The sequence below is a fragment of the Varroa destructor genome, unplaced genomic scaffold, assembly GCF_002443255.2.
Source record: "Varroa destructor unplaced genomic scaffold, Vdes_3.0 BEIS01000002.1, whole genome shotgun sequence".
Classification (NCBI taxonomy): Eukaryota; Metazoa; Arthropoda; class Arachnida; order Mesostigmata; family Varroidae; genus Varroa; species Varroa destructor.
Window position 1 is genome coordinate 208,404 of NW_019211455.1, and position 16,245 is coordinate 224,648.

At 40.5% G+C, this 16,245-nt stretch overlaps 1 protein-coding gene across 10 annotated transcripts in view; it reads right to left on the minus strand.

Annotated features, from left to right (window-relative positions):
• Positions 1 to 16,245, minus strand: part of LOC111243876 (uncharacterized) — a 203,399-nt gene that overhangs the window by 140,014 nt on the left and 47,140 nt on the right. For 5 of the 10 annotated variants that reach the window (XM_086980233.1, XM_086980248.1, XM_086980252.1 and 2 more), the window contains exon 1: positions 8,320 to 9,266. The exons of 4 other annotated variants lie outside the window; for them this stretch is intronic. In XM_086980233.1, coding sequence (XP_086836359.1) covers positions 8,320 to 8,356 — 37 coding nt within the window. In that variant the 5' untranslated portion in view covers positions 8,357 to 9,266. Of the gene's footprint in view, positions 1 to 8,319; positions 9,268 to 16,245 lie in introns of those variants that run through there. One more of the 10 variants, XM_086980229.1, reaches the window with a different exon arrangement.

Consider the following 16,245-nt stretch of genomic DNA (forward strand, 5'->3'; position numbering starts at 1 on the left):
TCAGCCTTTGTGTGTTTGCCTGACGCCGTTTACGTCGATTGCGCATGGTGCTAGCATCAGCAGTGCCCGTGACTCGAGAGCTAATTTAGGTCTGGCTTGTAAGCCAGAGAACCGTCAATATCGGCAATGGACACTCTCTTGCAGATTGAGCTTAGAAGCCCATTGGAAGCTTTCATACGTTCTGAGTTAAAGCTCTATGACCGTATCGAAATTATTACCGGACTGATAATTACGCCTACTGGGAAAAATAGGTGGGAAGTTCTTTTCAATCCCTCGCCTTTTTTTCATTGCCCATGACGTCCTTCTTTCGTGTATGTCTTCATATAACTGTTCCATTGTCAATATTACACTTCTATACTGACGAAGTATCATTGTGCATAGCTCGTTAACTGGCGCACAGACGGTCAAGCGCTGTTACGTTATCATCGGCATTAAGCGACGTTTGTTTCGACTGGTATATTCATGTACTAACCTAAATGGGTCAGCCAAGTCGAATCGACGTACGTACACTTTGCTTTAGTCTTGTAGCATAGTTAATGAGCGGGTAAATATACGCCCGGGTACGTTCATCCAAGGAACGATAAGCCTAGGTTGTCGACGACTGCTTACTGTGTTTGGCAGCCTGACAAACGTCAGTAGAACAACGAATGCGAACCGAGGACGGGCGAATTCACGGTAGGAAGGTGGCTGTTACCCCTCCCTTTTTGGTAAACGGATTAGGCTTCAATTTATCTGACGCACCACGGCCTGGAAGAAACAAGAGATGCACCAAATTCGAGTCGAACGCGTTCCCTGACGGAAAATTGTGGGCCATAGGTTGGGAGCTTCGTCATGAGCTGCCCTGGGGGCGTAGTGGGCAGTGGGCGGAGAAGAAGGCTAGGTAAACGACAGATCTGTTACTTCTCAGTTCGCATAGTACCGCTGTCCACTACGACCGCTCGCTGCTTCGATTGGGAACTGACGAGACACCAAAATAGATTGTTGTACCTGTGAAGCTAAATTAATGGTGTCATAAAAAGTAAATTAGGCTAACACATCCTCTATCCTATCATGTATACATTATATATATATCATACATTAGTTCTTTTTCGTATTGCTTTGAATAGGTTCGCAAAATATCCATAACCTAGGTAAAATATTGAGGAGCGCTACTTGCTCTCTGTTCTTCTTGATCTTTCTGTTTCGGCTATCGCTGTTCTTTACGACGATCGCACATTAGAAGCACCTTCAAATTATTATTAATGTCGCATTTTTTTTTTTCGGTAGGATGAAATTTTTTGTCAAGGGGTAAATAAAGTATTCGTTTTTCTATTGGCTAGATTACGAATAGTGAATAAGGCTTGTCTATAAGCGTATGTACGTTTTCAATTGTATAGCTGAGTTTGAGCTTACCCCACTGTCTAATTAATTCCTTAATCGCTAACGCTCAAGCAGCAATTCTGTTCCGTTCCATCTAGTGTTCATCTAGCCTATACGAGTACCACTGCATGAAGAGAGATCAATCACGGAGGCCTCTACAAGTAATTAGAATTTTACAGATGAGCTTAAATCGCTATTTTTTGGCAGACGTCCCGCCATCTACATGGCACTACGGGTATGAAGATCAACGCAGGTATGAAACATCTCTGCAAAACATACTTATCGAATAAGATACGCTGACGATTCGAAGAAGACTCTTAGATGTGTCGATTAGTCTATATTAGATCATCACCGAGCCGCTAGGAAACAAGCCAAACGGACTGGCAAGCAATATATAGACCGAAACTGGAATTGAAGAGGAACAAGCTATGTCAAAGGGAAGTGATGACAATAATAATACCGTAGGATTTTGCCGATCGCTATTTTTAGGCAAATATCGACAGCGGGTGAATTAGCAACAAAAAACTGTTGACTTTCGACAACAGCGCGTGGCCTATTCGTATCCAAAGGGCGACGCAGCGCTCGAACGATAGCATCACCCCTATCTCCAGGCAGCGTTTTCGAAAACTAAGCTTAGACGCCATTATATAGTGGCGCCATGTTGCCATCAATAATAACGCTGGACTTACCAGCGATTCACACCCGTGGCCCCATTCGTGATGATATTTTTATTACTAAAACTAGAACGACATGCGATTTATATATGCATATATGGCCAGCAATATAGTCGTGCCCAGCGATGAACTTCTTCACATATCAGGAGTACCAGTGACACCTCAATAAGAGCTAATCAGCGGCTAATACTGCGCAATTAATAAGATGAGCTACTTTTTCCACAAACGACCCCGTAACAACGTCCACTATAAATCGTCGCTTATTTTCAAGGATGAAAAACGTTTAGTCCATAGAAAGACGAAGATTTTCTAGCAGCGATGGTGACAAATCATTTCAGTTGAACGGTCACTTCGACATATATAGAATAATCAAAACGTAAGATAAGGTTTAAACCAAGATCATAGTCAAAGGGTAACTAGTCGACACGAACAGCCACTTTTATTTCTAACTCAAGGTCCATTTTTCCTAACCTTAATCTTACGTTCTACCCTACCGTAAAAATCTGTATTTATCCTCAGAAGACTAGAAGAAGCGACCTCAGCAGGCACCGATTGGACTGAACATTTTGCTAAGTAACAATGCGCTATTCAGCTCAATTCCTGTGTAAGGAGAAAGATGGTTTTGGCATTGCTTTATATTGCACGTTAGATTCTCATAAGAAGCAGACGTGTTATCGGCGATGCGAGCGTACCTTTTTTCATTTAAAGAGGAAGGAGTACTGGGGTTGCTCGAAGCTGAAGCTAGATCTGTTGTCATGTTATCAAATGATCATCACAATACTAATAGGATGAATGAAGTTTCTATATAGTCTCGTATTATTCATATTACTTCGGTAATAATTTTATGCAAAAACGAGAACGAGCAGGTTTTCAGTGATGGTACTTTAAGAACCCAGTTTAGTCCTGTGGAGTCCGAAGACCATGCAATTTAATTTCTATTTCCCCGTAGTCTAATTCTATAACAGTTATACTGTTTTTATCTATCATCTTACTCATCTACCTCATCCGTCAGTAAAGATTATCGGTTTATGTGAATAGATAGATAAGTTTGTAGGTAATAGTTACGATCATTGTAATACGCTTTCCTTCTATAACGACAGTCGGTTTGATTCTGAGGAAGTGTGTCATTCCATGGAATCTTCCTCGCCGGAACTTGAATAATAGGTAAACAAAACTATTAGTGAAATGGCTGGGTGAGCAGATAACTTGCCAAATAACTTACCGATACAGATCGCTTTATCTATTATCTAAGTTTACTAAGTAAGTTACATGCAAACATTATTCGAATGTAAAAAGATTTGACATTTAATCCCGCCATAGCATTATATGTTTTACCATAATGTATACATGGGTGATTCGCATATGTGGGACACTTCAGGGTATTCACTTGCCTCAATGGCTGAATAAGAAAATAAGATTTAATCCTCATCTATCATTTTAACTATACGGAAGATATAATGCCGATCAATTGGCAAACACAAGACAAACGGTATCATCGGTAAACGCTACCAAGCGCCACTGAATACATATCTGTCATTATCTATCCTGTCTTTTATTTCGCTGTAATACCTTCCTTTACCCTACCATAACGGTCGTGCACGGTATACAAATCTACACATCATGCCCAGATATGCATATCTACAAAAAGTAGAAATGGACATTGGAACCGAGTCTCAGCAAGAACGATGTCCTATAATTTTAGACTCGTACAATCATTTTAGTTATGTAAATGTCCCTTGCGAGCTTCTGGCCTAGAGCAGCGAATCTACATACAGACGCTTTAAGTTACACATGAACAATATACCGTTAATGATATAATTCAGCGTTATCTGCTGCAATGTCCCAGCCGGAATAGATAACTAACGCCGGCCAAGTTAATCATTCGGCTAGTGAACTGTTAGGTAACTCCCTATGTCAGTTTCGCGTTAGGAGATTTCATTGGCCATATCCCACCTAAGCGATACTTACTGAATAAGTTAATGGATGCTCTAATAATGAAAATTGAATGGAAAAATCGGAATGAGCAAGAATCTAGCTCGGAACGCTCGAGTCGTAACGTAAAAAAGTGTTGAAACGACAAGCATATAGATGACTCGAGAAATTCGCTCGACGTGGCGCGTAGGTGTGCTACAACAGAGACAGCATCGTTAAGCAACGATTATGCTCGTACTTAGTTAGGGACGCAAGTGTCGCAACGCGAAACATTGTGCTCTAGCGTTCCGTAGAATACGGAACTGTTTCAACACCCTGTTGTGCCATCATACGCTCCGGCGTATCTCAGCGACCCTATCAAAGGCCTCGACCTTGAAATGTCACTTAAAAAACGATAATACTGCGACTATTTTCATTCTCCACTATGCTACGAAACCGTCGAGCAAGCAGTTTCTGCTCAAAACAATCGGACAGAAAATAGATGAGCACAACGAATAAAAGTAATAGCCAAAGTCAACCATTTCCGATTTCTGACTAGCTAACTCCACAGGGGTCAAATATTGCATACATTGGCAATTGAAGGAAATAACCATTTGTTTTACGTCTTGAGCTACTAACGACGCAAAATAAAAAAAAGTTACTATGGCTCAAAAGGCAGACAAGCACATCTCTGGTGGATTTGCTCGTAGGCAAACTAGTGTAATAGTTAATAACATCCGCGGAACTATTGAAAATTAACTCTGCTTAAAAAAAGTGATCAATATGTAACATTTAAGAATGGGGTACTATTGCTCCTCGTTCTAAGGGGAATGTCTGTTTTCGTTGCTGAACTTACCACTTTTTTTTTTCGAAATACTTCAAAGGACTTGAGAACCTTGGGTGGTTCGTGTTCGTCGCGTGTGTTCGTGACGCACGCAACAGTCAACATACAGTAAAACTTAGGCCACACGCCATATAAGGTTTATCGATCAAGCGTCAATACCTATTGTCAATGATAGTAAATAGAATAATTCGTCAGCAGATAAAATAGGATCGTCCGTTTTCCCCTCAGACAAGACACTGCTAACAGTGACCTCACTATACGATTATAGCTATGATTCAGTCTCCCCGGAACAACATCAAAAAGCAAGCAATAGCCGGCTGGCTATCGGAGATAATCGCTCTCAATTAAATTTTCACATTAACACTTCACCATTTCATTTAAGCTTCTTTTGCTTTTGTCAGGGCACCACTGACACCTCCACGAGTAGTGCCATCAACGGCAGCAGCAACGGATAAATGCCAAATTTTCTTAAGGATCCGTTGTTCTTTTTACAAAAGCATACGCCATTTTAAAAGACCAACGATGTATAACGCTGGCGCGCAATGCTCGAATAAACAGGAACTAAGTAACTCGCTGTATCTGTTTTTTTTTCTCGCGGCGCTTGTAACCAGTGGTGCTTCGAGCGACCTTAGTGCGGTTTCTTAGCTTTTCTCGCTTCCCCTCCTCCATATCCATTCGCTGAAATATCCCCAAGATATACCCTGAAATGATCTTAAACTTGTTGCAATGTTGTAGTCGTTAGGGTAATTTCTCTACTCATAACCATAGGGATAGTCGACAGAAACGGACGCTTAGCATCACCCTAACATCGCCTTTTTCGTTATTTCTCGTTTAGACTCACGCTTGCACTTCGAGAAAATGAATGTACGTTACACTTATCGAAACTACTTAAACTTGACATATTTAGGATATATACGTGTAACACCATGGAAATATATATATATATATATATATATATATATAACATTTCCTGTGCTATGTTAAATAAGAGGAAGCATACTGTTGGATCGATACATGTCAACTGACAATTAAGTGTTTTACCATTAAATTTATATGGTTTTAGATTCTCGTCTGTGAGATAATGGCGAAGTGAACATTCCTACTATCAGATTTTTGCAGTCCTTGGTACATAGTTGTTGGACTTCGGACGTTTCTATATTCGTGTAGGACGTACGTCTGGCTGGCGCATTGCAGTTTCAGCTCTCGATGACAGCAGCTGAGACAACTAGAACGCTAGGCTTCATTGAGCAACGCTGACGGTAGCGGCGGCGGCGGCGACTACTTCTGCTATGGCTGATGCCTTCAACCTTAAGGCCACAAAATTTCTTCCTGTTCCTTTTTTTCTGTGTTCAATTTTGTGTGCTCAGCCTTTGTGGCTGTTGTAACTGTTAGCTTCTTCTGCCATGGTTGCCTCTAGCTAGCCATCTTTTTTTTGCTTGTTTTGAATAGATATAAACCAATTGTTATCAACAACGGAGACAGAGGCCTCCAACAGCGTTCAATTTGCTTTAGTCAACCATAATAAGAAGAACAAGGAATCCACTCTCAGAATCCCGTCCGTTTTCCATTTCGAGAATTTTCTCAGTAGCCGAACGTTGCTAGCTAGATTATAGAGAATATTAATATTGGAATTTAATTTAAATTAAAAACAAACAGTATGCTATCACTACCGACTGAAGGGTGATATAAAAGCAGTGTATCTACAATATTATATACTATAGTTCAGATTCTGACCTTTTTGTCCCTCTGGGGGTGACGGACGAAAAACGGGTAAATTATTTGGAAGACACTGAGATTCCTACATGTGAGGGGAACTGATACCTTTCAAATGTATGCTGGTTATGTTCATCGTCTGTAAGTGGAGGTAATATTTTAAGTTAAATAGATCGACGCGACGATAGACTAGTTATTCGCATACAGATCTACGTCATATATTGTATAATGCGCTTACGATAAGGGTAAATTTTTGTGTCGTTCGTTGCCTAACCGAGAAATAATGAAGAGGTCCGGATCAAGCACGAACCACTACGTGCCGATCGCACCTCGGTACGGATAAGTACGTTTCATCGATTCCTGCAGATGTACATGGTTGGATCCCTTGCTGAGTAAACAATAATGACGTTTCATTCTTATAGCGAACGATATAAAATCTGCCTCTGCGCACGCTGGCGTTCATTAACTTCAGACCCCTGCTCCCTGTCATTGATCACCCCATAGACATTAATCCGCTGTAAGCTATACGCAGATACAATCTAGAATTATTCCCCGTTAACGTTCTTAGTTGTTGGCTTCTTTTTTTACCTGTTTCTGACTCGTGCGTGAACGTGCGGTGCATCGTGCAAGAACTACCACTCAGGTACGTTTAATCTTGGACACACCTCAATTACTGTGCTCTAGGCTAATTATATCGTGCACTTCCAATTATAGTAACAATATTTAACAAAAAAAATACTATAACACACTGTCATTTGACTCGCTTGAGTATGTTCGAAGGCTCGTCTTACCTATCACAGGAAAAAAACAATCATTCAATTTAGAAGCGGACAGAAAGCCATTTCAGTGAATTTGGCTTTTCACCCAGCGACTGGTGCCGTTGGTCAAACATGAATGATATATTCTACGCTAGAAAACAAATTAAAATATTTCTAGGCTTTTTGCCGACCTAATGTACATGATTGTCGGATCAACTAACTACGTACTGTTCTCTGAGCAATAGCTTCAGTAGAAGCAATAGACGCACGAAATAAAGCTGAACGTAAACACTTACCGTCCGTCACAGCACAACGTGCAACACAGTCGTTCTCACACCTGAGTTTCCTGACGTCTCTGAATAAAACACGATACGCCTTCGAAGGTACAGGCTGGATTGAGCGTCCAATCTAGCATAAGCAAGCAGGTCTCTTTTTCAATAGCCAATTTTCATAGGCTTCCTACTCAACAGCGACCATTTTCCATTTGTATCGATGTCACGTCCATCCAGGACGCAGGCTAAGGACTATAAACGTCCTCCGAATACCTATTCGTTGCTTTGTTGTGTCATGTAACGTGGTAACGTTATTTAAATAGTTCTAAATAAACAACGATTGTCCAGCAACATTTCGACTGCTGTTGGCTATTTTCGATCAGGGCTCCTATCCTGAACCTAATGACATGTATGTCCCTGTCTGTTCCGTGAGTCCCATTTATTTCGCTCGGCCACTAACCCCGTAAATAAGATGATTGTCCTTATCTACAGAGCTTGCTAAATTTGCAAGATTTATAAGAGGTTTTTTAGGCAGGTCAGCAATCAGCAATGAAACTAGTCAACGGTCTCAACAGGTTTGTATTCTTCTACGGATTCTCTTTGAGTTTTGATAAGGCAAGATCGTTCTCTAGTGATAGATACATTCGCACCCTTTCATTGTGGATGATGTTCTAGGTATACTATTCCCCCGTTGAATCAAGTTCCACTATATGTTTCGTATAGTAAACTAGATAACACTGATTACGCTGTTCGTAACCTCATAATTTAGCTGTTACTGTTATTCTTACCTGAATTAGTACACATGGCAAACATTGCTGCCAACATGGTGACTCTACGTTAAACTTAATGATCGGTATCCTATACGAGTCCACTAGAGGTAGTCGTTTTCGCTTGATCAAGTGCGGCTTGCGTGAAGCGGCACAGTACAACTGTTTTATGATAATATTATCCTTATTGATGAACCTCAGCTCAGACCCACACTGGATTATTGAAATTGCAGCACCCAGTTTTCATCGCACAAACGTTGACAGCATAACTGAGCTCCGACTATCAATATCCCACGTATCGTTTACTTTAAGATCTTTATTTAGCTTCACAAAGCGTACGCTAATTGGTCCTGTCGGTGCTGGAGCCTTCTCCTTTAGTCCACTGGCCTGTATGGCGTGATTCGACACGTAACCGTCAATGTCGAAGATGCGCGTCCCGATTACGATACGAAATCGGAACTTGTTCGAAATTTGTTCGTGCGCGATTTGGAGAACATTTTTGGATGTGGCCGACGTTCAAATACAAAGATTTTACTTCTTGCTTGAATCATTGACTTTTAACACGTTCAAATAGCCTTAGCAAAACGATATCGTGTACTACAATAAGGCTTTTCAGACGGCAGGAAGTCTACCCACGAAAGACGATCTGCAACAAGATCAACGTGCAACGGTCCAGGTCCGGGTTCCGACAGTGAAGTATGTAGAAACTGCATATACATATCGCGGTAGGTATAAATAACGCGAAGAACAGTGGAGCTTAGTTGTTTTGTTGACAAGTTTTATGCTATACATAACTTCCTAGTGCGGCGTAGTCAGCGGAGCGGTCACCTTTTTCACAAAATCTAACGATCTATGAGTTTAAGGGTTCCTCACAAGTAAAACTGCGGCGTTATTTTCACCTGTAGGCTGACGATTCATTCGCGCGACTTTGAACAAAAACTGGCTACGCAGAACACCGATTACTGCGTCGCCATAAGCTACCAATCATGTGTGGAGAGATAGACACGAAGTGGCGAGGGCATTTGAGAGAGGGTGGCTACTTGTCGGCTTACTGGTAGACGCCACCAGCGAAAGCCAGTAAATGGGGATACTGGACGTAATCTTTCCAACTCCAGAGGACATATAATAGTACGATTTGAAAATGTGGACCTTGCCTTGGCCTGCGACAATTCTATATATAAATTGACCACCGCAATTGATCGGACTAACTTCACGAACGAGTAGCAGCTTAAATAAATATATATGTGTATGTATATATATATATATGGAGTGATTTATGCAAAAACGAAAGGCTTGAGGTATACATGATAATAAGGTTTATACCTACACAAGCGTGCTTATGCCCACTTACGGAATCTGAATGTGGGCCATTTATAGAACGCATTATCGATAATGCAGAGCTGGAACCGAGCAAGCCACATAAACGAAACATATTGTAATTCAATAGAAAAGTCTTGGCTATACATATCACACGTTTGACTAATGCATTCTATAAAATATCCGCACTTATTATCCATTCGTCAACTGTTTATCTGATTTTTATATAGCCTTCCTCAGTGTCAAACACAACTGTAAAATCTTTAAGGCACAACGATCACTCGGGTGCCCTGCATGTCCTAGATTCCCGTATTGACGCCGGTACGTATTTGTTCGTTAGGTCATCGTGTGTATCATAATAATAATCTTAACCGGCTGATCGTTGAGAGGCGACAAAGTTCTAGGTTTATATTGGGGCGCTAGATAACCTACCCAGCCATGCGGAGCGCGCTACTACGCAGTCTTTTTTGTGGAATCATACTGTTGTTACGCCGAAGTAAATATAGGAAAGCTTGTCTGTTCGAAAGGGAACGAGGGTCTCTAGCGGTAACTCAATAATTTTAATGCACTCGTGTATTTTTCGTTTTCAGTTGGTGGTTTCGCCGCATTTGACCTATGCTCCTGTCTAATGCTCCTAATCCTATATGCGGTGATCAGGTATGAATTTTTTGGCACTCACAAACTTGGACAGAGTAACCAGCAATACAAGACCCTGGAAAAGGATCAGCGAAGCGACTTGAATGTGATACGAAATGGCCCCTTGTAGGACGGGCACAGTCGGCAACGTTCAATAAAAGCTACTGTGATTTTATGTATAATACTATAATTGACAATCTGTCACCGTTCGACCTGTATTATAACGGGCAGCATGGCACGTGTCTGAAATCCGTACATCTTTGTTTAACTTACGTAGTTTGACAGACTTACGTAGTCCTGTCTTGCAGATAATTCGTTTTAAACATACATACGAAACGCAGTATTATCAAATTCACTTAGCAGTAAGCTATTATACAGGTGAACTGTCGTTCCGTCTCTACCAAATCACTAGCTACCATAACTAACGGTATGTTGAGCATTTACGTCAAAATGGGGCCGTGTATGATAGATTAGCGTAGATTAAAGGAAAAACGCCAAATTGACGGATATTAATTAATTAGCTGGACAGCGGATCTATATTTATCGTTCGGAACCAGATCTATTCATAATAGAATTAAGTGAGTGATAGTTTGGAGAGTTTTAGGGTGTTTTCGTTTTAAAGGTCATTAGTACAGGAGCCTAGAGTAGATTTAATATAAAATGCATCATTACCTTTAAAGTCTATCTACGAAACAATTCTGCGAAAGAGCTCCATTGACATCCTCCTAACGTTTAAGTGAGAGCACGTAACGCTTGACAACGGGGTTTCGGGTTTGATCCCTAGCTAAGATCAGTGATTTCTTCCAGATAACACATGGACCAACGTGACTATAGTTTCACTCTTCGCTCGGTATACTCTACATTTAAGCAATTGGCATTATTATTTAGTGGATGTTGGTGCGAACTCTTAGAAGATAAGAATAATCATTTACTAGTAGGTTTACTAGTTCTATGTTTGAACTAATAGATATCTTACAAAGGTAAAACGTTTTCATAAAGGGAATAAAGGTAATGAAATCGAATGCGTCTTTTCACTTTGGCAGTTTCTCCAAGCTTTGACAGATCTCTAAAGAGTTCCCTTAGGATTTTTAGGTATTTTTAACAGCTCGCGGATGGAGTACACTTTTTAAGCTAGCCCTTTCTGTGGAACGATGAATCATCCGGAACAAGGAAACACATGGTGTTATTTATTCGAAACTTAGTACGGGAACAGTAGAGCGTAATTCTTCAGATGGCAGTTTGTGGTCTACTATTTATTTCTGCTTACCCGTGCCCTCATAGCAGCTTGGTCTAATGTCTTTATGGAACAACCTAGTGATCGGTGTACGGGGTCTGGCACAATTTACGCTAGTGAAACGCAGACGCTACTGAGGTCCAGCGAAGTATTTGTGGGATTTAAGCCTATTGGAAGCCTACGTCTTACTAGTTTGCTCATGAATCCCTTAATTCGAACATGAGTTGCATGACCGTTAACTTGTCTAACAATTTCGTAAAGCTTTGTCTTTTACGCAGGAAATTTGCGCACTTCAACTTCAAGTGCTTGTACTACTGTAATACGCTCATTGAGATCAGCCTGAGCCTCATCTGTCGCTTCATTAATGCTAACTAAATTACCCAAAAAGCATATTGAGATCAATCAGTATTGATTTGAGCCACAGACCTGCCCCAGCCAACAATATCAAAATCAATCTACATACGATAAAGGTACATAAGAGAAAAACGCTCTATTCGAAAAAAAAAAAAACGAAGAGCGCTATTTAGCCGTTGAATCGCTTTCAATTGAAAAATATCGAGCTTTTGCCTTATTCACCACGTAAGTTGAGCAAGGGGAGGATTTTTTCTTGATATGTAATTGTTATTATAGTGTTTTCTGGTCAGGTAAGGCGTACACGCGGAAACCCCAAAAATAATTAAAGATATTTTCAAAGTAGGCGGCATCTATGACTGGTGCTTTGACAGTTTGAAAAGAGTCACTTGACATCCAAAGGATTTATTCTCATGTTATATTTACTGCATTTTCCTACCCTGTTTGATTAACTGTTAGATAATGTAGATTCTCAAAGTTCCAACTAGCTTTCCCCTATATATATATATATATATATATATATATATATATAGGGGAAAGTACGGGTAGTTGTTGCCTGCGCACTTTTATCACTACGGCTGGTAAATACATTACGCTTTGCTCAGTTGACCACAATTGGGCCAAGTTCTATAGATTGTCTCTATTTCCAAGTTTAGACCGACTTATTTAGCGAACGCAACGGCTGGTTTCAGACTCAAAAAATGTATTGCTTGCCGGCATCAGTTATTATTTATAAAAGTAGCAGTTAAAATGATCTTTGCTGCGATTTAGACTATTTTTTTTTTTGATAGGATTATATGTTGACAGGCAATTAGTCTAACTGCCTGAATCTGCGTTGTGAGAGAGGAATGAGAGTTGTGAGATAGATGCTTTTATTTGCTTGCCAGAAAACACTAAGATAATTTGGAAATTTAAAGCTCTGATCGGCCTCGCACCTCGAAGTTATGATTTTGCAACATATGCGTGCGTGTATGGAGAAGGTGGGAAGCGACGTTTTTCGAAATACTGAAGCGTCCAATGTCTTGCTCAGTGCCTTCTGCAAGCGTTCCTCTGCAGCAAACGACGTCTACGTACACACCTTGATAAAGCTCAAGGACATAGCTTCCGGCAGCAACTAAACAGCAGGTGTGTTCAACTGCTGACTATTGAAAAATCTACCTAGTCTTCGAAAAAGCAATTTTGCAAACAAATCAGGGCCTCAAACGATTCCAGCGAATCTCTAAAGGACTGAGCAGTACTCATCAAGTAGAAGCTAGTAAAATGTACGTCCACGGTCCATGACAAGCTGAAAACATTATTGGACGAGCATAAGCGCATTTCGTTTCGTGACGTGATGTCTGACGACAGTATAAGCCGTAACATTCCAAAAAGTCAAGTGACCGGTAAAGAAAATTTGAGAGAAGGACAGGCACGTATCGAGAGAGGCAGGGAGCGTAGCTTTGTGTTGGTGTAAAGTACGATCTATAAATTGTTAGATGGTTCAGTACAACGATGATAGTCTTCTTTGGCTTCGAACCCTAGGATCGTCTCCTCTTCAAACGTTACGGTAAAAGTAAAGGATTAGCAATATGATCAAGAGACAGCTCACGATATTGAACGTAATTCGTGCACTTACCAAGAAGGCAATTGAACTTCAAATGATGCTCGGAAGGGCTCTACCGACATTATGATCTAACGGTTCCTCCAATTTCTCATGACCATATAGGTTTTGTGTCATTCCCATAATGCTAGCCGTGCCCAAATGGCCAATGGGCTATAAGACCTCAAATGCGATGTAACGGCTGTCTCACAGTACTCACGTCCAAAAGTTCCCTTGCCCATCTTCGAAATGTGTTTTCACGCTAATGCTATGTGCAAGTTACCGTTGTTGAGTAGCTCCACGCACCGGACTATGTACCGTCATTCGAATCATAGAAATTACCTTGTTCGAACTGAACGTTCATAGAATCTGTGGAGTTTATATCACCCAAGGACGTCCATCGAAAGGCTGTTTACACACCCTACAGCGTAAATTCTCATTACTACGAGCATTTTTTTAGCACTTTGTGTACCACTGTGAAAACGCTTGCCTTTTCCTCTGTTAGTCTATAGTTCCTCCTCTGGGAGTCGTCAACCCTGACAAGCCATTACAAGCCATATGTTTAAGCCAGTTAAACTCGAGCTAACAATATACGAAACTGTCTCAATAAATCCTAATCGAACCGAAGATGATGTCGTCGTTTCTCTATTGTCGTTTATCTCCTACCGGACACCCGTTACCGATACACGGTGCCTTTGAGGTCTTGGCACGACCTTGAACCTTGGCGTAGATATGCATGCCGATATGGTATGAAGGGGTCTGCCGAATATGGCTTCTTGAAACGGGGTAGGAAACCCAATTCATGCATCGCAGTACATCCATACGCGCTCGTTTAAAACCATACTTTGTAGTCTAAGTCGTAGGTGGTTAGCTTATAGGGAGCATACACATAAATAACTTGTTCTATCGACATTTATTCATGATTAGATGTAAGTGAAAATTATTAAATTGATTTGTGTATGCAAAAAAGGGGTAACTCTATTCGATATGGGTAAATATTATGGGATATGGGATATTGTATATATGTCATATCTCATTTAAGCTTGAATATGGGTGTGTATTGACTGATTGGTTCGCTTGTTTAATATATTTTACCCATAATCATTAGGCAATTAATCATTGATGAACGAACAAGCAGAAAAGAAAAAATCGTCGTTATTGGTAGGATGTGGCCTATCGGACCCAGCAGCAGGAAAACGGCTTCATTGATTCATCATATTAACCAATAATCAAAAAAAGGTACTAAATCTATTATACCTGTGGATAAACGGTGATCTTGATGGCGATGAGCGTCGTACGGCAGACTCTGTTGCTCTAATCACACCAAAGGACATATGGAAAATCGAAGAAGAACCACTTCCAGCGCACTACGTAGGCGGGCTCGTAGAAAATTATCATGTGTACTATCTAAGCCTAGAATATATTCGTTGATAGCTTCTACTTGCGAAGTGTATGCCGTTCTGTAATACTCCTTTAGAGAAAAATACTATCTAACCAAGAAATACGATGACGATTAGTATCGTACCAAGCAACGCTTCCATGCTGCAAATATGAAAATCCTAGATATCTTTTTGAGGTTGTTTATCAATATAATTGTTCTTACAGATCAAGCACACTGATTAGAGACAGTGCACGCTAACTAAAAACGTGAATACATACTAATGCTATTTTACGTCAAGCCTACTAAAGTTACCGAAACAGCAGGTGTAGACAATTGCCAACGTTCGATACATTTATGTTTAAAGGAAAAGCCGCCTTTCTTCCGGCTGTTGACAAAAGCAGATCAGTTTGGTAAGGAGCAGGCATTGAAATCAACATGAGGTTACACTTACCAACGAATATCGTGTCGATGCTAAAATAGTGCCAGTGAAGTTGAAGTTTCGATAGAATGACGGAATAACATTTGAGCTTGTAGCAGTTAGTTACCACCGTTCATTTTCGTATTGCATCAATAATCAAAGCCGTTGGTTGTCTGTTTGACTCTCTCTTGTAGCTCAAAGTCAATATGCAATACGGATGGCTCTCCGTTCCGTGTGGCTATAGATCGGTTTATGTCAGACCGCTCGGTGCGTATTGATGGGTCAGCAGTCGGCGTGCAACCACGATTCGACCCTCCTGCCTAGACTCTCCGCTTTCTAACTTTATTCTACGCTAATCAGTATTTATTTTTTTCAAAACACTCAACAATACCCCTCACTCGGCTACCCTTTGCTTCACGATACGGTTTTAGATGCGTTGATAATGTGTGCCAATAGATAAGCGTATGTGAGAATGAAGTAACGATAACTGTTTCTTTTCAATTTGCTATTGGAAACATACTTGTATCAGACAGGTAGCATTGTTTCATAGCCCTTACGCAGGATTCTAGGCATGGAAAACTTCTCGCACTTGCAACTATACGCCACGATGCCGTGCAAAAAAGCCAGCCATTGTTATTTTTTGCGTTAGCATTAGAATAGGCTTTTTTTTTTTCTATTATTTCTCACATTTATAGCAATAACAAATATATCTCTTACGCTACCGGTTCAGGGCCAACCGACTACAGGATCAACATTAGCAGCTCGTCGAGTAGAAGGATAAGTTTTGACGAAGTAAAACTCTTTTAAAACGTCTTACGTTAACATTTACCAATTCACTACGATATATACATATAATCTAACGCAAAAAAGAATTACAGCGGCTCAATTTAGCGAGTACGCGCTTTCTCTCAGTTCATATACAATATGATAGGTAACAGTAAAGCAGAAATCTTTCGCGTATGGCTTGTCTATTCTACCACAATACGTTTATATATATCGTTTGAGAGGGTGTACCCTTTGTTACACAATAT